Here is a 27,522-nt window from a genome sequence, read left to right as displayed (position 1 = left end):
ACTTGAATCTGTTTGCTAGTCTGTTTGGTCTGCTTTTTGCTAAGGTTTATGGCCTTAGGGTAACACAATGGTTAAATATGCTTAACAACTAATGTACCAAATACTGGCCTCGGAAAAGCAAAAACCTTAACCACGGTCTAGAAATGCAGACAGTTTGATGGCAGGACCGCAGTGTCCTTTTGTTTTGAACCCAGATAATTGCTTTTTCAGATAAAATAATCGTAGTGCCAGCAGAATTATTAGAATGAAAATTACACTTTAGACAAAGATTATGTATTCCCACACTTTGCTGAGAGTATATGCAGTCCAACAAAAAGTATATTTTACACTTTACCTTTTCTAAGTTAGTACCCTTTCAGTTGGCAGAACATGAGCCAGCAGTGTGCCCAGGTGGCCAAAAAGGCCAACAGCACCCTGGCTTGTATCAGGAACAGTGTGGCCAGCAGGACTAAGGAAGTGATTGTCCCCCTGTTCTCAACACTGGTGAGGCCCCACCTCAAATCCTCGGGTCAGTTTTGGGTCCCTCACCACGGGAAAGACATTGAGGTGCTGAAGAGAGTGCAGAGGAGGCAATGAAGCCAGTGAAGGGTCTGGAGCACAAGTGTGACGAGGAGCAGCTGAGGGAACTGGGGCTGTTCAGCCTGGAGAAAAGGAGTCTGAAGGGAGACCTTGTCGCTGTCTACAACCACCTGAAAGGAGGTTGTAGCATGGAGGGGGTTGGTCTCTTCTCTCAAGTGACAAGTGATGGGACAAGAGGAAATGGCCTCAAGTTGTGTCAAGGGAGGTTTAGATTGGAAATCAGGAAAGAATTCTTCACAGAAAGGGTTGTCAGGCATTGGAACAGGCTGCCCAGGGAAGTGATGAGTCACTGTCCCTGGAGATGTGTAAAAGGCCTTTAGATGGTGTTCTTAGAGACATGGTTTAGTGCTAGGTTTAGTTATGGTTGGACTCAGTGATCCTGAGGGTCTCTTCCAACTGAAATGATTCTATGATTCTATGAATACATTAAGAAACAGAAAAAAAAAATCTTAATCCTGCACAGACTGACATGGTGCTCTGAGTCACGATCCAAAGTAAACACAGTCAACAAGTCTTCACAGACTTCACAAACTGTGACTCACAACCACAGAAGAAGCAAAGACAAGCTGGTGTCAAGGTCGTGTTCCAATCCAAGTTAGAGTCAAAGAAATAAAAATACATTTCAAACCTATATTAAGTATAGGATGATCAGAATAAAGGATATCCCTTTGGCCGTCAACGTGTTAGGGTTTTCAGAACAATATTATTTTCATCAAAATCGCTGATTTTCGGCATACCTCTTTTCTGCCTTCTCTTTCAATTATCTGTGTGTGGACTATAACCTGATTTCACTTTTAAAAGTCGTTCTGATGCACTGTTTCGGGATTCTACCATGTCCAGGCTTCCATTGAGCAAATATTTATGATCTCTCAAACTTCTTCAGCAAGTTTCTGAAATAGGGCCTTTAGTTCTCACACATACAAAACCACAGATATTTTTAGAATGTTAAAAATAAAATCCCCATGCTGCCCATATCTATTGAACATGATTAATTGTATGTATAAGAGCAAAAAAATCACATGGGAATTTCACGATATACAGTTTACCAACTCAAGAAGAAAAAATCCATACTGTGCAAAACCAATCAAATTAAAAGTGCATATACTCTAATGACAATAATTATCCTGAATTTTTGTTGTTTGGATAATTAAAAACCACTAAAGTCCCTTAGTGTATCTATTCTTTAATTTAAAGGCGATCTTAGACAATTTTTTCTTGAATACTTTATTTCCTCAAATTACTGCAAAGTGCCATGTTAAAGATTAAATAAAGCAATGTAACATGGTAAATATACTTACTGTTCAAATCTCCTATTCCGAAGGTCTCCATCGTTGATCCTGACAATACAATCATTCTCACGAAAAAGGTTTTCTTGTTCAGCTTTTCCACCTTTCTCCAATCGCTTTACCAGCAGCCCCAAGGTTCTGGAACATTAAGATTCCAAATGATCACTGTTCTAACAATTTGCAACATAGAAAATCCTATTGATTTTTTATCAGAATCACTATGGAAACTAAATTTTAAATCATCTTTACCTTGGAGTAGAATACCATAGTTTCAAATGATTTATAAGCATTACCTGAATTATTATCCATGAAACAAAGATCCTAGGTGAAATAAGCACATCATTTAAGAGTAAGAACGACAAGGCAGTGTGATGATACTATGTCCATCCTTCTACAAGGCTTAGATTTCTGAACAAGAAGCACCACACATCTGACAGCCAGCATCTTTTCTGCTAGTTAAATGAACTTGAACAAGTTCAACATAAAATCTGAATTTCTAAGTTAGCAGAGAATACCAGAGCCATCACTATTGCTTCTGTGCAAGTGAAATGTGGGGTCATCTCACATAAGAAGCAGCCTATAATGGAAGGATGGATAGACGATTCAGGAACATCATGCAAACCAAATGTGTTTATATTAATGTAAATGGATTTTTAATTTACTGTCTTGCTAAACAGCAAAGAGGAAATTTAAAAACTTAAATGCCATTTTTAATTCGCCACATTATCTTAAATTACTTGGTTTGGTAATGACTGAAGTCAATTACTATTTGATAGCCCCGGTGCAACTAGCTGGTCACCTCTGTGTAGTGCTTACCCACCATGTCATCTTAAAGACATTGTTAGAGACAAAAGGCAAACAAATATTTAACCCGAAATTATTAAATGGATCCTGAAGGGGAAATTTCTGAGGTACTGGTAGGGCAGTGTGAGAAGTCGATGATGTTTCTATACCTGAACTCTAGGTTTGAAGAAGGTTTAAGTCTTCAGGATTATTCTTGCATCAACATTGTGTTTGAGTTTTTTAAAGAATATCAGCTTTACTTTGGAATTCCACAGGATGCATCAGTGGGTTAAATTCACGGCATCCAAGTCAACAGCATTACTTTTTCAGAAGTCATTTCAAGGCATGGTGTGAAAAATACTTTGTTGAGTGGCAGGAATTGCAAGCCCACATATGTCCTTCAGTGCAAAAATTTCAGTGATCACAGCACTTCAGTTCACACATACCTCAAAGTAAATGAGCAGCCAGTGATGCTTAAAAGGACTCCTCATGCACTCAAAAGTTATATAAGCACTTGAGCACTTCATCAAATTGGCCAGAAAAGCAAAATTATCTTATTTCTTCCACTTTAAATTCTTCATTTACCAATTTATCAATATATGCAAATAAGACATTTATTTTACAGAATAGTCACACGTTCACTCCTACAAGGCAGATGAAGGAGTAAAAGAAACAATCCTAATAGTATTTCCATTTTGGAACAATCTAGAGACATTAATATATGTTGTTGAAAGGATCTAGACATATAAACAGACTGTGAGAAGAAAAACAACATAAAGCATTTGAACAACACAGATCATCGAATGAAGTTTGAGTCAGACATTAACATTTAAGTGATACTAATTCTGTTACAAACTGATACAGAGTATTTTGCAAATACCTAACGTTTGACCTGTGGGGAGGGTGTCCCACCAGAGGGAAACCTTCTCCACCCTCATCTGGTTCCTGATGGACCACCTGGCTGCAGCCACTGACGCTGACTGGGCTTGACATGAGCCCAGCTGCTGCAATTTGCAACCTGTCCCTGTGCAATAACACTGGTGAGCACAAGGACCTTGAAACATTCCATAAAGCTGAAGTATCATTCCTCTAAAACACACGTCTTTCAGAAAAAACAAGGTTTGTAAAACACAACAGATACTAGTGTGTATCAAGTCTTATTGCTTCCCATCCCAAGTTGATATTCTTTGGGTTTGGACAGTTTCACCTTTTGTAGCTTCCTTCCAACAACGCAGCTTCTCCCAATAAAAAGGAAAAAGAAATTTTTTTCTTTGCTTTTTCCCTGAAGCAAAATTAATTCTTCCCTGCTTTGGTATTGGTTTGGGTTTGTTGTTCTTGTTGCTTGGAGTTCTGGTTTGGTTTGGTTTTTATCTGATCACTGAGCTAGTGAACCACTCTTTAGGATATGATCTGGGAAGTGTTACCTAGATATTCCAGGTGGTTTCCTGATTGCCTTTCCCAAGATCAGTTTGCATGAAAAAAAATCTAAAGTCCACAACAGTCCAACACCAACTTAATGAGCATGTTGAGCTGTTTTTATTGTAATAAAATTTGCTGATAATTTTGAAGGCATTTGTCATAGGAAATAAATTTACAAAATATTGATCCAACTTCTTATTCCATCTATTCATTAAAATTGGCCTTGAACATAGTCTCAGATTTTTAAAACATCATAAATAATTACATAAATAATTTTTAGAGATTATGTCTGTTAGTTGCAGAATGCACTAAAATAGTATTTACAAATGTTAATGATAAAAATATTTGTGTTGCTCAATAAAAGGAAAAATACTTGTATACCTTCACTACATTATTTTTCTCAGAATTATTGTTTTCCTACAGATGAAACTGATGGTTAGAAAAAATGTTGGCAACTTTTTCACTTTTAAGATGTTGATTTTCTCTGGGGAGACAACATCTTTGAGCCCCAAACTGAAGTTACTGAAGAGCATATCTCTAAATGGAGAACAGGCAAGCAAGCAAATATAAAATTTGGAATGTTACATTTAAGAGAAAACCATGAAAATATTTGAGGGGAAGAAGATAGAATTGTGTCTACCCTTCCTTCTGTTTCACTTCATGCCCAGCAGTTCTTGGATGCAGCTGTGCTCCACTGTAATGCCCAAAGCCAACTCAGAATTTGGATGTGCATGCAACGCTTGCACTACAGCGTACGCAGTAACTGCAACAGCCGTTTTGTTTATCTAACTGAATGTAAAAATATCAAAATATCAACATACCAAATATCAAAACATATTCTACACAAAGCATAGCATTTCAAGTTAATACTGTGATAATACACTACACAAAATAATATGATTATTTCATCCCAATGTCTCCACGTATTGATGATTACAAAGTAATTGGTTTATCAGCAGTTTTTGCATAGCATTTTTTTTTAAAAACTGCTCTCTACTGTTTCACATTCTTAAATTACATGAAAATAACAATACAAGATGCATCCTTATGCATAATTTTTCCCATTTATTAAATTTTCTTCACCTAAGCTCTTAAGTATAGTAAAAATATTACTAATACTAACCAATGGTAAAATAACGTAACGCCTAAATAAATGACCAGTCAAAATTGTAAATAATCTCACCAAACAAAGGCTACAAGTTCTACTAATGCAAGATTGCTCATCTCAGACACAACATATGGTGCTCATGAAGATTTTGCTTTTTAACAAATGCTAGAGCTAGGTTAACCAAGGTATATAAAGCTAATGTCACTGAGAACAGATTCAAGGCTGGATGGAACAGCCTGAGTCAAATTTGAAACCAGGATCCTCACTGTGAGACCCCCACCTGGAACACTGCCTCCAGCTCTAGGGTGCCCAGCATTAAAAAGGACATGGACCTGCTGGAGCGAGTTCAGAGGAGGCCATGAAAATGATCAGAGGGCTGAACATCCATGAGGACAGGCTGAGAGAGTTGGGGTTCAGCTGGGAGAAGAGGAGCCTCCAGGAAGACCTCAGAGTAGCCTTCAAATACTTAATGAGGGCCTACAAAAAGCTGGAGAGAGACTTTTTACAAGGGCCTGCAGTGAGAAGACAACGCGTAATGGTCTTAAATTGAAAGAGGGTAGATTTAGTTTAGATGTAAGGAAGAAATGTTTTGTGATTATGGTGGTGAGACACTGGCACAGGCTGCCCAGAGAAGCTGTGGATGCCCCATCCATGGAAACATTCCAGGCCAGGCTGGATGGGGGTTTGAGCAACCTCGTCTAGTGGAAGGTGTCCCTGCCCATGGCAGGGGGGTTGAAGCTACATGATCTTTAAGGTCCCTTCCAGCCCGAATCACTCTACGAGTCTATGATTCTATGAAAATACAAAAGACAGTATACATATTTGTCTAAACACAATCACGTAGCACACATACGTGCATTTGAATGCTTGATCTTGTTCAGTTAAAGTCAACACGTTTTCTAACATGAATTCTTCCATTATAAATGTTTTAAACTATAACTTCTTCAAAAACGAGACTAAACATTGTGTGAACCTCTGCAAGTCTGCAACCCTGTAGAAACAATAATTATAAATGGAAATTTGGTACCTGTGCTAGTTTAGACTAACGTTAGCTAACATGGGGACAGAAGGGAAACAGTATCAAAGCACAGAGCTCAATCTTTGTATTTGTTTTAAATACCTAATTGGGAATGTAAACAGCTTAGATTATATTAGCATTTGCACCACTGTATTTCCACAAGGTTCATTACTCTAATTATACAATTAAAATAAACTCAGCTACATGTGTTAACATTTCAGTTCTCAGTGTAAATTACAATCAATGATAAAACTAGAAATAAGCAGCAAATGTTTTATTGACATCCAAATTGCCTGAGTTAGTCTGGGTAGTTCTTTGAAATTGTGAACTCCCCACATGCCATCCAGCTGTACAGAAATGACGATAATTTGTCTTAATAAAAGCTGACATTGAAAATAGTACGAGAGTAATAAGAATATTACATTGAGGATCTAGAATATGATTTGGCCATCACCGCCCATTGTACATACACACTGAAGTTATTTACCTATTACCTGCAAGCTAACTGTAATATAATCAAATCAGACAGAAGAGAAAATAAGCAATTTAGATGTTTATGTAAAGTCACTAACATGAAAAGGCAAAAACTAGATTAAGAGGCAAAAATAAGGACGGATTGAGAAGCAGATGTGTAGCAGTTTCATGCAATGAAAGACCTCTGAGTTTTATGGGAACGTAAGCATGGTATAAATTTCCTGAGATTCAAAGGTCAGAGTAGGCAAATCAGCTTGTTTGTTCAAGTTGAATTATTGTGGCTGATCAATGCTAAATTGGACATAAACTCCTTTGCACCACATTGACGTCACGTCACTACTGCGGAAGCACTGAAATAACTTTATCAGCTTTCACGCCTGAAGTTCGGAACCAATTTCCAACCTTTGGTAACTACTCCTCAGTTTTTTAGCTTGAATAATACTTCAAATTAAGTTTATATAACTTTTAAAAGGATGAGATCAGACAAAGAAAGCCTTGAATTCAGCTAAAAGAGTGAGGGAATGGTACGTTCACACCACAGGGATTCTTTTCCCAATGCGTATGTTTTTGAAAACCATGGCTACTTTTGAGACTTAAAAGGCTGGAAATGCAGGAGAGGAATAAATGGAGATGCAGATAACACACAGCTCCTAGATGATCAAACAGAGTGCGATGGTTAGAGAGGCACCTTGAAGGCACTATTAAGGACTCTCAGTATTGACAATGGCCATTAGGTATTTCTTTAGTTTTCTTTGCAACTTGAGAAAAAGACTAAAACTTTTACAATGAAATATGAAGTGATTTATAAACTCTAGAAAATGAAGGACACTTCCACTAAAAGGAAGAAAAAAAAAAAAAGATTAAAAAAAAAAAAAAACCCACACAACACCACAAAACTATAGAACAGAAAAATATAAAAACACATAAACAGTTTTCTAGTGTGGGGACTGTGCACACATCAATGCCTACCTTCATTTGAGGTTTTTCATTTTTTTTTAATAAAATCTGTCAAAACTGTCATTTAAGCTGAAGAAAAGCAATAAAATTCAGTCTCTTATTTTTCCATTCTTCTGAGATTTCCTTCACATTTGTAAGACATTTGGAATATACAACATAAAAACACAGATTAAATAGTTTTAGCTGCCAGGATTTAGCTGTACAGTTTATCATGGATTTTGTGGCACGTTTCCATAGGAAGAAGAGCTGGCAGAGTCCTACAAACTCACTGCTCTGCATCAAAGTAAAGTGTATGATACTTATTAATGGAAATTCTTTATGGGGTTTTCAGATGAATATCCAAATCCTATTCTGTTCTGTTTTACTAAGTAGACTTCACAGGAGTCTAAGGACTATAACTTCCATATCATTATTCACAAAGATTTCTGATGTTATCTCACAAATTCCTTGTGTCACTTGAACTTCCTTCCAAAGACAGACATGGCAGGATTTTGGAAGATCAACAAGGATATAGAGCTGGAGAAGATTACAAACATTCTTAAAAGCAGAAGAGGCCCTATAATGGTAAATTATGCTACAATTACTAGTAAGTTTGCAGAGCAGAACTCTATGCAACCCCACTTATGCATCAACATAACATCCCCCCTCTGCTAGGATTGCTCAAAGGCTATTTTTAAGGGACTGAGTACTTGCCCTCCTCTCTGAGCACCTAATAAGAATAAAGAATTGGTGCTAAAGGCAATTTTGCACAGATTTATAATTTCTTTTCCTTTTATGCTTTCCTCTCATCCACTTCCTCTTTGCTCTACTCTGTATCTGTTCACTTTCTATTCTGTCAGTCTTTCTGCTTTCATTTTCATACCTCCTATTCTGCTTAGTACTCCAGTTATATCATTGCAAAAATGTGCAGGTAGGTTTTGCAAACCAAACTTGAAAAACTTCACAACCGTAAAGTGATGAATATGTATGCCCCTACATTTTGATAGGGTGAACAAACTCTGTTACCCAAATCATACAATCAAAAAGTCCAATAAAGGACCAATGAACTTCTAGAGGTAAAACCAGATGGATAATAAGGAAACATATCCATAGAAGAAAGTTTGACTCTGTCTGTACAAAACAATAGTCCTTTTTTCAGAGAAACACAGGGATTATTTTTTTCCATTTAAAAAAAGTCTCAGTTTTACTAGGAACAGAAATAATTAGTAGCATCTATATAGGAGAGGCAGAGATCTTTATAGACTTTGCTCAAGATCAAAAGCCAATATTGAAGACAGAGTCTTACTTCAAAATCAAACCCTCAAAAGACCATGAAAAAGTCAAATATTTCTTCAATATAAATAAAGGACATAGTTACGGCATATAATTTTTTAGAGGTATGGAGTGTTTGCTTTGAAGGAGGGAAGGATTTTTTGGTGGGAGAAGGCCTCTGCTTATTGCGTACGGGGAAAAAAAAGGAGAATTGCATTAATATGTTTTTATACTTTTTCACTTTTAAAAATTATTGATTTAATAAGCATTGCCTATTAAGTAATGTTTTTAAAAGCAAAAGAAAGGAACTGAATAATTGAAAACATAGCATAACTGGAATCAAACACCTATCAAATATAAAACAACGGTGGGCCAATGGACTAAGTCATATAATACACCAGATCCTTTGCTTTTGACATCCCCTAAAGTCTTTACTGAGTGCTGTGTTTGTTTCTGCATATTTAGGTTCCTCCTGAGCAGATACCCTGGAGAAAATGCCTGCGTCCTGAGGGAAAGCAGGGGGAGGTGTGGGTGCTGCCGTACAACACCAGCGCCCATCAGTGCTGAGCTACCAACTCCACTCTTCCACTAGAAAGCAGAGAGTGTGGGAGAAATGTGGGGGAAACCCGTGAGGTCCTCTCCAACTCTGACTGCTCCTCCACACTTTCAAGACATGGACCCAACTATCTTCTCCCTCCAGCAGATTATTTCAGGGGAAGGGGGGTGTCAAAAAAAAAAATCAGACAGCAATTGCACATACCATCTATATTTCAATGAGGAGAGTTCTAGTATTATGAAGAAAAATTAGATACATTTTAATATACAAATGATTTCCCTTGTAACAGAACTTTATTTTCAAGTATGCCTTGATTCTAAACATCTGTATTTAAAATTGACTTTCCTGGAATACATTTTTATCATATAATCCCAAACTCAGGACAAAAGAAGAGTTAAAAGTCCTTCATAGCTCTTGACATTACTAGCATCCTTAAAAAAAGGTGAGATACTTTATTTCTGTGTTTATGGCTTTTTCATTTTACATTTTCTCATTATATATAACAGTTTAAACTTCACCTCAGACTTGACAACCACATTAACATCCTGGAAGTGAATTTTACTTGAGTTAAAATTCTTATTCAAAATGTCAAAATATACATTTCTAACACCAATTTTATTAAATGAGTATTTAGTAGGCAGGCAATGTTCTTAAACTGGTCTTTTTCTTGGCCTTCACACTGTTTAAATCCCAGATAATGGTATGAACATTTCAACCATTTCCAGCTTTATAGGATTTACTCCTGAGTTTATGTTTGAAGTACCATTCACCCATGCCCTTTCCATCTCCACACTAAATTTACTAAATTTCAGATTATGCAGAGAAGAATTTACCGTGTTACAGAAGTTTGTTCTTAATACTTGTAGTGCTCAGAAAAAGTAGCCTTAAATAGAAAAAAATTTGCATTTTCTCATAACACATGTCAGTATGGCTATGAAAGCGTTGGGTTTAAAGCAATAATTGCAAATAAAACTTTTACACTGTGTTTAAAATCCTGTGAAGGTATCTGGTCTAGAACAAAAAATACATTTATAATTTCTGAAAAGAGGATATTAATATTTGAGATATATGTTTTGTATAGCAAGTTCGTTTTCCTCATAAGTATTAAACTGAAATTTCTGCTGAGTCGACAGACATGTGAGAATATAAAACCCCTTCAGATTACTTTTTAAAATATGTATTTGTGCCCCTTTTCCTTAGAGAGGGAAAACACAGTGTGTTCTTAGAATATGCATCACCAAAAGAAAATTTGTATATATGCCTGAAGAACTATTGTTTTTTAACATACTTAAAAGCTTCGAATCCACAACTAATTATTACAAAAGTTAAGGCATTTTTCTGAGATTACGTTAATGACTGTAAATGCTAAAACTCTACTTTAGCAAAGTAAACAATAGAGATTTCCTAATATAATCCCTCACATTATATTATTTAATGTAAAGAACTTTCTTTACACTTTTATTTTCTGTTAACAATCCAACTTCAGGAGTTCCAGCCTGCCATATAATAAAATGATTCACCTTCCCCAAAACCAGAATGTTTCAACTCGTTCTGCTGCTTCATTTTAACCCCAACAGAGAGGACAACACTAAATATTGAAAGTGTGATGACTGTTTTCTCTCCCAGTCTTACCAGGCGCAGGCGCGGGACGCCTCTGCTTTAGGCTCCTGCTGTTATTTGGGAACTTGTGCTCTAAACGGTCAGCAAGGAAATACTGCATAAATATTCATCTGAATTAAAGCAGCAGATGATAATTTTTAAGAGTCCAAAAGGCAATCTCTATACTTCAATATCCCATAAGATTACAACAGAGCCTCTATTAAAACTCCACAGTTCTAAGTCCTGTTAAGCAGAGCTTTTCCATTATAGAGTCCATTTCAAGTACAGACTCAGTGAAGTTGCAGTTCTTCAGGACTGCCTTTTGAAAAACACAAAATATTCTACAGAAGGCAAAGGCGCACAACACAAAAATTAAGACAACTAAGATAAAACACAGCAAGTTACAATTCAATTAAAATCCTACACGATACGTTACCTTCCGCCTCGGGCACTGAAAGGCACTACATGGATTCCCAAAGGCCCGCCGTCGTTGGAGACTTCAACGAGCTTTACCATATCACTGTGAGACAATGACGAATGAGGGAATATGAACATGTACCGTGAAGGAACCAAAAAACCCCACACAAACATACAAAGCAAAACAAAACCATTCCAGAAATCAAGTCATGGCGATGAAGGCATTGTTGAATGCTACGTACCTGAAGATTAATCTGATGGCATGAAAGGAGATCAATCATCAAAAATAGTTCAATTAATAAAACAAACAAAAGTCAAAGAATTTCTTGTAAACTTAATTTGCTCCTTTAAAACAGGTATCACCATCACACGCATATTGTTTTATCTCTTCCTTATTCTAAAGTTTAAATTTAAGTTAACTGCTTCAACCATTGAGCAGAATTATCTTAAATACCACATACAATTTTTCCTCAAAAGCCTAAAAGCTGATCATGGCACTGGCATGGTTTATTTGTGCATCCTAGAGAGAGCCCACTCTAAGCCTTAACATCAGCTTTTACATAACTACTGCTTAATCAAGTAAGATTTATTTAATTTTTAATTAGTTAAATTCTTCTAGTTTTAAAACACATTCAGTTGTTTTATTCTAATTCCATTTCTTTTATTGGAAGTTTGCTGGATCTACACGTTCTTACTAGTCAAAGCTTCCAAAGTAATATTTCACTGTAACATTCAAAAGCAACCGGATGTCCTCCTGAAGCAACTATGCATATAGCTTTCAATTAAACTTTTTGCTGTAGAGTAGAAAAAGTGAAAGAGGAAAGCACAGGTTCAGAAAGAGACATCCAAAGATTCTAGAAAAAAGATGTGGACCAAATCTACTGATGTGTTTGAAACATACCCACATCTGGAAAGGTGGAATATAGCCCATAAACCACAGTTATAAATACTCAAATGAGAAAATAATACACGAAGGCCAAAACTCTCAGCAAATCTGGAAGTGACAGATCTGAATGAAAGCCACAATCTAAATCTGTGGCTTATGCCTCTCCCTAGGATTACTTACTTTTTCCATATTTCCTGACACTACATATATATACACAGATCTTTGAGAAGCTTGTTTCTCATAAGCGTACAAATCAAGCTTAATCTAGAAATGGAGCAAAGAGCAAGACCAATGCCCTATGATAGCAGTAAAAGCTTTTCTACTTCCTTCAATAAGCTCTCGATCATATGGTGGCCCATCCCGAAAGCTTGCAGCACTTAATTTGGAGTCTGAGAATAACCAGACCACATATTGCTAGGAAGTTAACAAAAATCCAGCATTACAGTTTGTTTTATATTTCTTCCAAATTAATTTTTTAAATTATATTTTAAGGTAGCCTTTACATTTGCTGTATGCCTCAATTCATGGCTGTTTTTTTAACACCACAAAAGGAAGGTCTCTATCCCTGTTTCCACTGTTTAGTTCAAGAAAGCATTGCAACCACAGGAGAGCTGGGAGACATCAGCCAAAAAAAGTATTATTCTTCAGACCTAGACAAGCATTTTAAGACTGACAGCATTACAGCACTTGGAAATGTTCCCTGTCCCAGTTTCTGTACAGGCTCACTTCGTTTCATTCCCACTGTACATCAAGTCTAAGTTTTCATTAACTAGTGTGCAAAGCGGCTCATGGGAATCAAGCAATGTCTTTCACGTCCAAAAGGGACTCCAAAAGGCATTTTTTGCTATTCGCATGCCTATGGCTCCCTCTGATCAACTTTCTTCGGACTCTCCTATTAACTTAAAAGAAAACCGAGGGCTGAGGAAGAGAACAAGTGAAAATCAATGGCAAATCACCTGGAACTGTCACAAGTGGAAACATAGCTTAAATTTAAAAGAAAAGAGTGAGTTTTCATAATGCTGTTTAACTTGTTCCACTGCTTCTTACCCTGATGTTCTCCTAACTTTGGTCAAAGTACTCCAAACAAATGTACAAAGAACAATATCAAACCAAAAAAAGAATGAAGTAGCATAGGATAAAAAGCCAATAAAGTTACTTAAGGGCAACACCAAGAAGCATTAAATGTGACAAGAAGTTCTGTAAACTCTATTTAGCAAGCAGCATTTGGAATTTACAATATAACACGTTTGTAAATGGACCAGGGTAAAACTCAGCATGTATAGCCTAACAGATTTCACCACGATCTTTATCTAACATTTAAACCCTCTGAATCTAATTCATACTTCAATTCAGAAATAATAGGTATAGAATATTTATTTTTATTTAAAATTTAAGTTAAATCCATTCAAAAGGTTTAATTTAAGGGTAGAAGTGATGTTTTCTCATTAATTCCATAGTGAGGGATGGATCAGCTCTTTGCCATGACATGTGAAAGGTTAAGCTTGCTGTATCTCATGAGGAAATAATGCATCCTTTACTCATTTTTTTTAAAGGAGAAGCTTCCCATTCCTGAACAACATCAGTTTTGATCCATTCACAAAGTATGGGGTTTTTGACCACACAGCTTACGTGACCCCATGCACATCTTCCCAGGAGACTGTGAACTGGTGACTGGTCTCATGATTTTCCCTGTGTAATTCTTGCCTGTTGATTTATTTGTGCTACCACTGGCCCTATTCCTTCTGTCGAGTTTTCAGAGTTCCATCAAATAAGCAACTTCTTTGAGGCAGAAAATCTACTGTAGCATCAGCACATATAATTGTCAAGTTTCCAACGCTCATTTTTAGCACAGGTGTTGTAAACTATTTAAAATCTGCTTTAAAAAGGTCCATGAAGCAAATTGTTTAAAACTAACATGATGCGACTTAAAAAAGCCTGCTCCACTTTCTTAAGAGCAGTATTACCCATATGATTCTGACGTTTTTTGCTAGTCTATGTTCAGTCTCAAGACTTGTCATTAAAATAAGTGTTCTGCCAGTAACTTACTCCAGGGAAAAATTGGTAGCATTCTCCAAGCCAGTGTCTGCATGACCAACAGGCTCAACTCTGCTGTTGTCCTCCTCTGTTCGATCTTCATCCTACATATCAAAAACAAAAGAAAGAAAAGTAAACCTAGGTATAATAGGTTAACTCATATTAATAATGTCTTCTTACCATTTTCAGATTATTGGGCTAACCATGTATGCAGGGGAAATGTGCTCCCATGACTCCAAAAATATTTTCTGTTGCTGTAAGAGACTGTTGTAAATTTTTTGACACTATACACATTTTTGTAATTATATTTATAGTTTAGTCAGTTTTATATCTTGATTTTACTACAGTTGTAAAAGCAAGGCTACAGAAGCTAGCACAGCCAGTATTTTTTAAAAACCTACCCAAGTAAAAGCACAAAAATCAGCTGATGGTCAGCACCGTATGAGCAAACTCCTTCCAAGTTCTCTCTGGGCAGGTTACTGGGGACTTAAATGAATATACAAGGCAATTCAGACTCATTTGCAAAGAGTTAAAAAGAGTACAAGAAAACGCAGCTTGTATAATTCCATAAAATACCAAGACCCCTTTAAACATTTTATCTCAGGCCTTTATTAATAGCATGCCAGAAAAGGCTGACATCAAAGAGTTACGTGAGGCTCTAATGCTAACCAATTGATTTTCTTTTTAATTTGACTTTCCAAAAAGTCATACATTATTCACCAAATGTATAATTTTAATGTCAAAGTTCTGAATGCTGTACTTTCAAATTTAGATCAAGGTGATTCAAGAACTACCAGTAAGAAGGTCTAAAAACATTTTTATACCTATTTTACTCATCACCAGCTTATGCTTTTAATTACCCATGTGACCAAACAGAAAATACTATAAACTGCGAACAGTAGGTTTGAAACACAGACTCAGATTCTAGAGTCAGACCGACCAAGTCAGTAAAATAGTGTGATAAGTTATGAGTTCAGCACATGGAGTCAGACAATATATTAAATTATTGAAGTGATATTAAAGGCAAGCAGAGGCGTTTGGTAATGCCCAATTGACATTTCCACCGAGAAGCTGCCAAAGCAGGAGGCTGGATGCACCACGGGCTGTGGATCTGCCGCGTGGCCCCGGCTGGCAGCGCGCTGCGGGAAGCTGAGCTACTTGAAGATTGATGATCCCGTGTTTTGAGAGGCTTTAATATGCACTTCTTCGTCATCTGTCTCTGTTAAGCACTAGGCAAGTAACACATTTCAAAGGTTAACCAGCATCTTGAACCTGCCTAAAACTGTATTATGAATCTAAACAAGAACTCAAAATATTTTCTGTGTAGTAAAAGTTGTTTATAAACCCAATATGATTCTTTAATATGATAAAAGCCAGTGCTTACATTTCTGTATTTACTGATTTCAGCTGACATTCTACATGTACCACTGCATAAAGGTTAAAAATAAATAAATATCCAAATCTCCATGACAATTCTAAAGTTACACTCAAAAAGGTATATACAGGAAAATCAGAACGTTTGGAGTTGTTTCACATTAAAAGAAGCATTCCATCTTGTTTCTTACAGAATCTTGCAGATCCCTGTTGCTATGGGTTTCCTGTTTTGAAGTTAGAGACACTGGTGATTGTAGAAAACTACCTATTTATATTGCACTGAAGCTGTTATCTGCAAGTCTAAAATCAGAGTTGCTCATGAGGCACGATTTTGAAACTCAAGCTATGTTAAAAGGTCATCACAAATGCATGTTACTTGGTTAATACAATGTTTTTGGCTTTTTTGTGTGTGGTCTTTGTAAGTAAGCCTACGGTAAGTATATGCACACGTAAGAAGAGACTGAAATAACATCCTACCTATTAGTATAGGTTTGTCAGCCCCTGCTGACAAACATCTGGCTTTATGCTGTGCCACTTTAGCAGTCATCTAAATATATATGCAACGTAAGTATCCTTCATCTAGCATCACTTTGGTCCTACACTTTACCATCTTTCAGCCCTGCAAGTTCTTCCCTTGACTAGTTTAAACTAAGTCTGTAAATAAAACTCCGCTTGTCCCACTCGGTCTCTGCAGCAGCCCTTGGGACTGGCTCTTGGCAGACCCACTTTCAGCGCCCTCCTGGGATGCAGCCCACTGTGCACAACTCCAGCTAAACCCTTGTTGAAATCCTTCTTTCCACCACTTCCCAGCCCTGAGAGCATCTTTGCCCTCATTCCCACAGCCTCCTAACGTCAGCTCACACTTACACCTCTCCACGTGTTGCACATCCCGTTTCCTTTCTTTCTGTCCCACCTGGTCCAGAGGTTCATTCTCCCCTGGAAAGGGGCATCCCCCTGTTGGACCCCCAGCACAGCCAGTACGAAGGCAATAACGAGCTTACCTGCCTCTTGCCTATACTTCATGTTTTAATATTACAATATAATGCATTAGAAACTGCAAACCAGAAGCTATGTAAAACAGATGCTATCTGGCACCACCGTATCTACTTTTTGTGCCATTTGTATCGAGAATTATAAACACAACAAGTTTTGGAACCAGGCTCACTGTCAGTTATACAAGCAATTAAGAAACAGCAGCTCCCACATGCCTCTGTCTGGCTTTTCCCGGATGGCAGACAGATCTGTATCAAAAACATGCACATGCCTGCAAGTAGGTGCTTAGAGGAGGAATCGCAACCCTAACGAAAGCACTGCTGCCATTATCAACAGATGTATGATGTAGCCTTTAAAAAATCTTTAATATTACAGTAATCAGGCTCTCTTCTCGCAATAACACAGATTTTGATTTACATTGAACGGAGAGAAAAATTGGGACACCTGCAGAGGGATTTGACTTAAAATTCTGATTTACTAAGAAAAGTAACTAGCTGTGAAAATTTCTACATCAAGCAATTATTTCTTTATTTGGAAAGAAGTTTTCTTCTGAAAGGCAAATTCCACCTGGATGTGCTATCATGAGGTAAATCAAGGAAAAGGACTTTGAGAAGACCAAGAAAGTTTCCAAGATGCCAGACAGGTACTATTGTAGACATTTCTCAGAAATAATTGATTTAAGCATACTCCCAGACTTACAGGTTTTATTACACCAATTCCTGCTATATCAAAAGATACAGCTTTTAACATACAGTTACTACAGACAGAATGATGTTTTAGGTTGTTTGAGTTTTTTTCCAAAATTGAAATAATTAAAGATAGTTTCATTTTTACAGCACGGAGGAAAATTTAAAGAACATCTTTCAGTGTACTTCTGCATACCCTGATGTGTTCGCTGTAAAATTCCCCCAATTCCCTTTTGCTGAGATGACTCAGTCAGGGCTTCCCAGCCAGGCCTCGCTGTGCCACCAGGCATGGATAGAGCCATCCATAACGCAAATACACCTTCTGTTGCGTATTTAGGCTACTCACACGGAGATGAAACAACACAATGCCATCAAAAAGAAAGCAAAGTTGTCAAAATTTGTCATAGTTTTTTTAAGAGAATTAACAATTTCAAAGAGTTATTCTTTTAAATGAATCTGTACAAAATTCCTGTGTCTTATAAGAGTCAAGTTTGTGCATAGGTACACAGTAGCAGATTCTTGCAAATCTCATGGTAAAAAAATAAGCTTATGTAGGTGCCAAAGCAACTGAAGCCATTTTTCTAAAAAAAACCACAACCAACGAACCAACTGAAAATACCAACAACTCTTTTTTTTCATTATTGTTCCAAGTTCTCTAATAAAATTAACAACTCAAAAACTCTTAAGTGCTCAAAATGGACTATTAATGCCAGTAGTTCTGCATATAGAAAGGTCCATTTCACAGTTCACCTGCACAGCATTAATAAAAAACATATGAAAAGTTGCCAATTTGTTTTGTATTTTTGAAGAAAAAAACCCCTAACACCTCTTAGGATTACAAAATGCTCAGAGCATTATGCTTGCCAACAGAACCTTATTCAATGAATGTGAACCCAAACTGACCTTTTAATTACATTTCCCCAGATTATTTCTGAGTGAATATTGCCTTGTTTCATTTCCAAAGCTCAAAACCAGCCATGCTTTTCCTATCTTACTGGACATTTTATCTTTCATTACTATAACATCAGCTCCTGCTTCTGATTAATCCACTACTTCATCTCCAAAAAAGCACTTTCCCACTAATCTGTACTGTTCAATACATTTGTAATGAACTCCCCAAAAACATAAGCAGAACTTCTTCACATTCCCTCGTCTTCATTAGATGATTACCTGCAGAAAACTCAATAGCTGACAGGGAGTCTGAATAAAATTAGTGCGGTCACTTAAATTCCTATACGTTCCATTTGTGCAGCCTTTATTTCTTGGTGCCTGGTCCAAGTAAGTGCTGATTACAATCTTCTTCAGTCTGACACAATGGGAAATGGGCTCTGAAGGCACATAAGAGTTCTGTATAAATCTGTCTTCTCTGAACACTTAATCCTATCTCTTAAATTCAATAGCAACAGCTCCAGCCTAACAATAACTGAAAAAATGGGAGTAAAAGTGTTTGGGTTTGGTTGCGGGGTTTTTTTTGGGGGGGATGGTTTCGTTTGTTTCTCTATTGGGTTTGTTGGTTGGTTGGTGCATTTTTTTTCAGTTCAGAGGGATATAATAATTATTTCATTATTGTCCAGAAAGTGATTGGGTACTTTAGTGATAATGGTTGTACAAAAGAAAGTAACTGGTTTGAAACGACTTGAACACCCCATGGCAAATCAGCAACATGGAGCAACACAAAAGGAAAAAACTGACTGGTCACTTATGTAAACACTGAATAAATCAAAATTAAGATCAAAGAAAGGGAAGTTGTCTGTAAAGATTATCCTAATACATGCATGTGTGGGGCTGTGCTAAGGCTTCACCACCAACCTCCCTTCTGCACGTTTCCCTCGTTCACTCCTGCACCCCACAGTGTCGCATCCCTTCCCCTTGAGTCTCTGCCTGCTCCTCCAACACCATCTACAGGCTCCTTCTCCCAAACCTGTGTCTTCCCGCCCTGACTTTGCTGTTAATTTACAGTCCACTTAGAGAGTTTAATCCTCCACCTTGTCTGAGGGCCGGGAAGGGGCTGTTGGCAAGCCCAGCCAGCCAGGCCCAGCCCCGCTGTGGAGCCCTCACCCAGGAAAGCAGGCCCAGTCACCCTGAGATTCCACATTTTCTGTGAAAAGAGAAAGTCTGTAAATTGTAGTAAATCTCTTCACACTGTACACAAATGAGATTTTTTGTCTGACTTGTGAAGTTCTTAACTGAACAAAAGATCCAGCCTCAGCAGAAAAAATGGGCTGACACGGCTATACAAGAGCTACACAAAGGAATCATCTTTTAAAACATAATGAAACCTGTTTTGGTTTGTTACTAGTCTGCAAAGTAACTGCAGCAAAGTATTTTTGCATGGGGTGGATGTTCTTGTTATAAAACACTTTCAGTATTTTTTCTAGCGTCAGCAACAGAAAGCAGGGTCTTGCAATGGCAAGCGACTGCAGCCGTCATGGTAAAAAGGCAGAGATACCAGTGTGAGCAAGATACGATAAATACATCAGACACACGCTCCTCCACAAATAAAAGCCTGTCAATATGGAGCCTCTGTGTCTTGGAAGAATTCAAACTCCTTTGTTTTCTAGCATTTAATTTTTTAAAAATTTTAGCATAGCGAGTGAAAGTACTGTAAATTGGTTATATACTGTAAACAGTATATAACGTCCAACAGGTACTTTAGATTCTACTGTAGAGAAAGACACATTATCAATAACTAAAAGCTCCTGAAAGGCTGCACGCCAGTACTTTTTCCCTCATCCAGGACACAACAAAAATAACACTTACATTATTAAAATATGTCCTTCCCTTCATCTTTCCCCTTTTAGTCTCTTGCACTTCTCTGTAATCATTATGGAAGAAGAGACTGTATTTCCTATTAGTCTCCTGGCAGCTGTGTTTTATAAATGTTTGTTTGGTCCTTGCAACATAAAGTAGGTTCTCTCTCTGTATGATCAGACTTGATAGGAAACAGCTCCTAAGGGACCTATTTTCCTGTGTCTTAAATAGCACAAATATACCAGCATCAGGCTTTTGCGCTAATGTTCTCACTTCTTGATTAACTGGCCCAGTCTCCAGAGAATGGCAATTTTCAATCAAATCTGAAGAGTAGTTATAAAGATCACATGGGAAAAAAAAAAGAGTTATTGAATTTTTTTTAAAAAAGGGTTTCTCCTTCTTGAACACATACATATGCACAAATAATTAGGTGAAAGCTTTGTGTAATCCACATCAGCCCTATACTAGGTGCACTGCTATTATCAATAACTCAGAAAGAGAGGAGAGAAACCTTACATTAAATCTTCATCCACTTAAATGAACAACAAAAAGATCTTTTTTTACATGCATATGAGTTAATATACTCCTTACACCTCAATCATCCCTATGTTATCACATCTTTGTGCTGGATGGTCATCCCACAATTGGAAATGGTAATATTCATATAGTTTCTATATGCCTCACTACTCTAAAATGAAATTTGCCTTGCTCAAATCAGTGAATAGATACCATACAGACACAGAGGAGCGCAGAATGGAAGGGATTTCCCAGGTCTCTGATGAATATCAAATTCATCCCCTGCTATCACAGGCAATCATCTCTTATTTCCCATTTAATAAACTGATCAAGCTGAGCCTCAAACCTGGCTGGCTTCATGATGGCACTACTTCTGTTGTGAAGCGCCTTGACAGGAAATGTTTTTACAGATTTAAAGAGAGACGTATTTGATTTCCTATTGTCCCAAAAGCAGAACACCACATAGCCAAAAAATATCATTTGATACAACTTTCCTTTGAGAAGCCTATATGACACTACATTCAGTTTTGACTATCCTTTTTTTTAATGCCTAACGACTCTTCTTAAAACATATATTAAAAGCCTTGTAATACTAATAAAAACTGAGCAAGCCATACAGTATCTCGATTGTTTTGCAGTGTGTATTAGTTCAAAGGTTTACTGAAGCCCATAGTGCTTAGGGGATCAACAACCTGTGATATGTCACAGAAATCACAGACATATATTCATATATAACAATCTGGTGGAGCACACCTTTACAGCACAGCTAGCCGGGGCAATGGCAGGAGCACAACACAAATACTGATCGGCCATTTAATGGAGCTTCCACTAAAAAAGCTTTTTACTAGATGATGCCGGAGTTAATTCTTTTTTACAGTAGGCACTACAGACAGCACTGAAAAGTACAAGAACCTTTTAAGAGTTTTAGTAGGTTAGACAAAAGGTTTTCTTGCTAGTGAATTTAACTTGAGACATTTTGCTGGTTCTGCTGCTTTACAGTAAAGAAAATCTCAGACATGACCTTACAGTGGTAGCTTGCCAACAAACAGCATGAAATGCATTAAAACTCAGAGGGTTTTTTTGTTGTTGATCGAACACGCTTGCTAATTAACGTAGCTGAATAGTCTATGCCTACCAGCAGAGAAAGGATATTGAGGGGGTAAAAAAAATTAAAAGAAAGAAAAAGGTACTTAGGCAATTGGGCAACCTCATACAATGGAAATTGCACAAAACGTGATCTGATAGAGAAGGAAAACCATAGTAATGTCTAAAGCAATGCTAATTCTCAAGCATTTCACAATTTGTATTGTGACCATATTTCATACGTTGTACTTGCTGTTTGGGTAATATCTCGGTTTGTTTTCGCCAGGCTGAGGGCGTCCCACTCCAGATCGTCTCAGTGACTCCTGCGGGACTGCTGACAGCCCGGGGTGGGCGGCAGGAGGAGGTGTGCTGTAAACTGAGAGCTACCGAGACAAATCCAGGCATCAGGGTTCCTCTACAGATGGCAAATATCAAATGGATAACAAAAATATGTAGCTGTTCCCACCAGATCGTATTTAAAGGACGTTTTAAAGAAGTGTCAAGTGTTGCCGTAGCACAACTACTACTTCATGGTCAGCCATTCTGCAACAGCTCTAAATCCACAAATAATACGCAACACCATGATGCTCACAGCATATTAGAAAATATTATAATTATGGTAATTCAGTGACCTGAATTCCTGTTCAATGACAAATGGGTAAACTGTTGCCAAATTGAACCTGGTGACACCTTGATGATCTGTTTCTCATATCAAAGACAGACTTAAGATGAGGACAACATTGGGCCCCTTCTTAATTCCTGCACTGATTTGCTCTACAACAGTGGCAAAAAAATCACTTAAAAGTGCATTTCTCAGTTAATATGTTGGGGATGATACACTATGCGTGCAAAGACAAATACAGATAAGACACTTGGATACAACATTTTGAAAAGCAGTAATATTACAATGTATATTAATAGTCTCAGCAGCAGCTTAGGATGCTGAGCCACAAAACGCCTCTTCTTGGTCAAATATACCAGATGAGCTCCACCTCCCCCTTTTCTTATCACCTGGTAATAACTGCAGTCCATAACCTATTTTTTAAACATTTTATTTGATGCAAAGTATCTGAAGAAGAACAAAACATAAGACATTTCATCACATAATGAATTTTTGAGACACTTCCCAGTTCCCTAAGCAAAACCAACCAACGGGAATAACCAGAAAAGATTTGGCATGACCAGACAGGGCATCCAAGCACCAGCAGCTCTGCCTCTCGGGACATCCACTAACAGGAGCTTTTAAAAAGCAATGTGATAACAGAAAGTCAACTCAAAGACTAGAGGCAACAACAAAGTACTATCCTCTCATGTGCTAAATATTTGAAATATATGAAGCATGGACTGCCACACTTTCAGTATTAAGCAAAGCATCTGAAGAGCTTTCTGATGATCTGATCAATAACAAATTATAGATGTGTCCATTGTATTGCAAAGAGAAGCACTTATCTCAGAGACCCATGTACAACTATATCGAATTACCTCAAATTGATTGTTGTCTTAAAAATAAAATGGGTTCATTTTGTGTCACTGCCTAGTTACAGTTCTTATTCTGCTTTCTCTTTTTCCTCAGGATCCAAAACATATCCATTTCACAGGCAAAAGTCTGTTTGTTTTAAATAAGGCTTATCTGAAGACTATTGCCATGTTCAGATCTCTGAAATTTTATACTCTTTTCATATGATTCACAGACTGACATACAGACCACCAGGATCTGCCAGTGTAAAACAAACACTAGCGTTCATATTAAACACAGATTCACAGTCATACTTTGATGTCAGAGTCACGGGAAATATATTTAATGGAAATAGTTAACAGCTTTATTTGGAAGTAGGCTACAATTATAGGTCAAGGTATAATCAAATTGCCCTGGAAAGTTTAGCCCAAAGGCCAGGCCTGGTTTTGTACAGGCCCTTTTATTATTTACCTTGAATAATGCAGGAATTACCTCAATTACAGAGGCATCCCCACATGATGAGCCAACACAAGTGTGGCACTTGCCACACAACAAACACGTCTGGTCAATGACTTAATATACTATTTACTTTCCCTTTCATCTTGTTAACTGATACATACATATGCACCTATATATACCACTACCACCCTTGGTTAACTCATACAATACCCAAGTATATAGAGAAAATTGCCCCAGCATTGGCAGAAGATGCTTTACTTATTTCACAATGGGAGTGATTTTTACAAAATGCAGTCTGGTTTTCTTTAAGAACTTGAGTTCTTCCCACTCCACGATTTCAGGTTATACAGATCTGAGATTTCAGGACCAGCAAAAAACAAAAAACTAACATTCATTTTATATGGAGAAGTTGCTGTTTACGGAAGGAAAAATCTACTCCCTGCATACTTCTAACATGGAGTGTTACTACAGCATTCAGGAAATATACATGCTTCTATATGCATCTAAATACACATATGTATTCCTAAGATCACAACAGCAAAGACATTATTTTGTTCTTAAAGTAGGAAAAAATAAATTACATGCCAGTGGTGCAACTACAGTGTGTTTGTTTTTCCGCTGAGTAGTCTGAAGTAGGTCAAGTTAGGCACATCCATTAGTTCTCCTATAAATAGATCCACACTGAGTTCACCTGCTTGTTACTAATGTAGAACAACAGAATTTTAAATAGTTTTTCCTTTAATCTGACAAGTTGGCTTATTCTGTATACAGACATTAAAAAGAAAAAAAAAAAAGTCATTAAGTCCTGCATGATTTTTAAAAGCAGAAGAAATGACAATGGATAAATGAAATTGGGACACACACTTTTTTCCCCTGAAGAAACCAAACGCACATGCCTCCACCTGTAAGTTTAGAGATCTGAAAGACTTCTGCAGAAATGTATTATAGATGAGTCACATAGTTTCCCCTTGATATCAAGACAAAGGAAAGGAGAAAATTCTGCATAAATCACATTTTCCCTGTAACACTCCTGAATATATTATGATTCACCTCACCTTTTCAAGGACCGTGATTTTCATCCTTCTGTGGATTTTTTCTTAAGATACTAAAAGCATTTCTTATTTAACAACTTGAATTTGTCATTAGGCAATTTTCAAACAGGTCTCATAGCCCTTTTATCCTTATTCATTTCTTTTTCTTCTTTTTTAATCTGAAATACTCCCTTGTTGCTTGATTTGCAGATCTGTATCGGCACACGAGGATTTCACTGGCTTCAGCCAAGTACAGAACAGTTCGATCCCCTTGAGTACTGAACCTAAGAGTCAATTTAGAAGCAAGCTAAAGCCCTATATAGCACTCTGTTCTCTGTCACACAAAACATCATTTTACTCACACAGGCATCTTAATAACAAGATTCAGTTCTGGATATTTTTCTGAGCATGGCTCAGGACTGTTTAGAGACAACATCAGAAAGTTTATGGAAGACTTGGCTTTTTGAAATTTTAATTAAAATATCTGTTTTCCAATAAGGTAAAAGTTCCTACATTGATGTGAGTTTAAAGTTAGCATGTATTCTTTAACTTTGAATTTCATCTCATTTAGGAAATATAGCTTTCAAAGGTTTTGCTTTTGTGTTAGTAAAAATAACCCTGCCCAAAGAACTAGAAAAATATACTATTTTATCATCCCGCTTAAAGAAAAGTACATTGGTTTCCTCTCATTTAGACAGTTATTTATCTTCAGTTCTCATTTGCTAGGATTTGCTAGGATATAGTTTCAATTTATGACTTTTTTGATTTAAATTCCTACTGTTGGAAAGAGAAAAATACCTACATATCTGTTTTAAAGGTCTTTTGTTTCACACACCACATTGACGGACAAACAGACCTGAGCTACAGGATCCCTAACTTGCACACATTAAAGATAATTCTTCCTGTTTCGGCTCTTCCTCCCCCAAAGGAACAAAACCAGTCAAGGTCCTGGACGCACGTCCCAGGGGAAGAAGGTCCCCAAGGGAGCCCCGGCATCAGGACACCAGCGCCGGGCACCGGCCTCACTGCAGAGGCATGAGGTACCCAAACCTCTCAGCTCCTGCGCAACGTTTCGGTGATGAGATTTTACCATGTGGCTGTTCTGCCTTTCACCTCTCTTTTGCTGAACTGCACAGTCACATGCCACTTTTTGCGTTCCACCTCATCCTTCACTGAGAAACTCCACTAAAATTGCTTCAGTTGAGTTCCCCTCTTATGCTGTAGCATTTTCCTATTTTGTCTTTTGCACAACATGGATTTTACCTTAGGCACCAAACAAATTCACCACTTCAATAACAGAAAATACTATAGCATTTTTCATTGTTCTTTGCTCAATTTATTTTGCTGAAGTCAACATGAAAAACAATTTCAAACTTCTCAGTAAATGCTTCATTTACGAATGCTCCATTCCTAGTGCCTACAGGGTTACAATCTGGTCTATGACAATTTTATTAATTTTTTAATCAAAAGCATTAAATCAAATTAAAAATAAATAGTACTCAGTACTTCTGTAGTGCCCTCCAGCACAGTATGGCAAAACACTTCATGGACAGTAACGACTTTAGCTTCACTGCACCCTCAGGAAGAAGATTAAAAGTAATTTTCCAAATTCTTTCTTTATTTGAGGAAACTGAGGCACAGAAAATTTCTTTCTATATTTTTGATGTTCACCTGCAGACTTAGACGCTTTCAGTTTTGGGTGACGTCTCTGATACAGACAAAGCCTTACTTTCAGAACAATGTGAAGTACTCGCATGTACTCTTGAATTCAACCAAAAAGGACAATCAAATAAAGGAAATCAAATAGCACTAAGTAAACTTCTGAAAGCATCAAAAGCCACCTGGCCTCATCACTGCAGACACTCAGGGCAGCCGACAGCAGCCCAGGTCCCACGGCCACTGCAGGGAGCCTGGGGAAGGCACCGGAGCCCTCGGAGCAGTTTGGTCCTGAGCCCACACCAGCTCGTGTGCTCCACTCGCTGTCACGCAAAACTCTTACACAGCACATGATGAAACATGATTGAGAGCCAAAGTGCATCAACAGCACCATCTCGCTATGCTATCCAGGGACCACAAAGAGTAGGACATCATTCAAGTGCTAGAACCACAGCTCCGGAAGCACTCTGCAAATGAACTGGAAGTTACACAAAATGGAAGGCATTTCAAGAAATAACTTGTTTAGTGCCTTGTGTTGCACCAAAGAGGTACCAGGTTCTCAGTATAATATTTTTTTAAAAAACTTCTTCTCAGAGACCTTATTTCCATTTGTGATTCTTCCCTTGCATTTCTGTCCCAAGTCAGAGCAGTAGGGCCTGAATTCTGCACATCTGATGGAGGTGCAGTATTTCCAGGCGGATGTATTTCCACTGTGTTGCCCATAATAAGACCTCGGCCTGGCGTTTAATTATCCTGCAAAGCCAGCGCAAACCACAGATGTGGTTTGTTGAAAGAGGCAGCCCCATCCCTTCCCCTCCCCAGACGATCATGTTCATCACTGGATCCCTCTGTCCACCTTCTCCTTTCTGCATATTCATTCATTTGTATCATTACACAAAAGATCTAAATTAAAATTAATGTTTAATCAAAACAATTTTAATTGGCTATGTTTCCCAGGCTGGTCCAGTTCAGTCTAATTAACAGTCTCGTAAAAGCTTAGGGAGGCACAAGGGAGGAAGCAAAGAATGGCCAAGACTGCTTCTTTCAGCAGCAGAGATGACTTAAATGTCTCTAACACTGTGGCCTCAGACTGTTGTTTGAAAGGACACTTCATCTGCACTTTCGCATCCAGCTCAAGGCACTCATTTCA

General features: G+C 37.5%; 1 protein-coding gene across 26 annotated transcripts in view; it reads right to left on the bottom strand.

Moving 5' to 3' along the window:
• The window catches only part of PARD3 (par-3 family cell polarity regulator), a 454,313-nt gene that overhangs the window by 208,889 nt on the left and 217,902 nt on the right, over positions 1-27,522 (bottom strand). For all 26 annotated transcript variants that reach the window (XM_065055093.1, XM_005504176.4, XM_065055083.1 and 23 more), the window contains 3 exons: positions 14,380-14,471; positions 11,467-11,550; positions 1,878-2,003 (listed from right to left, as the gene is read on the bottom strand). In XM_065055093.1, the coding sequence (XP_064911165.1) occupies positions 1,878-2,003; positions 11,467-11,550; positions 14,380-14,471 (302 nt within the window). The remainder of the gene's footprint in view (positions 1-1,877; positions 2,004-11,466; positions 11,551-14,379; positions 14,472-27,522) is intronic.

This window comes from Columba livia, chromosome 2, assembly GCF_036013475.1.
Source record: "Columba livia isolate bColLiv1 breed racing homer chromosome 2, bColLiv1.pat.W.v2, whole genome shotgun sequence".
NCBI classification, from domain to species: domain Eukaryota; kingdom Metazoa; phylum Chordata; class Aves; order Columbiformes; family Columbidae; genus Columba; species Columba livia.
Note: the sequence above shows the minus strand (reverse complement) of the source record. Positions and strands in the feature narration are given on the sequence as shown.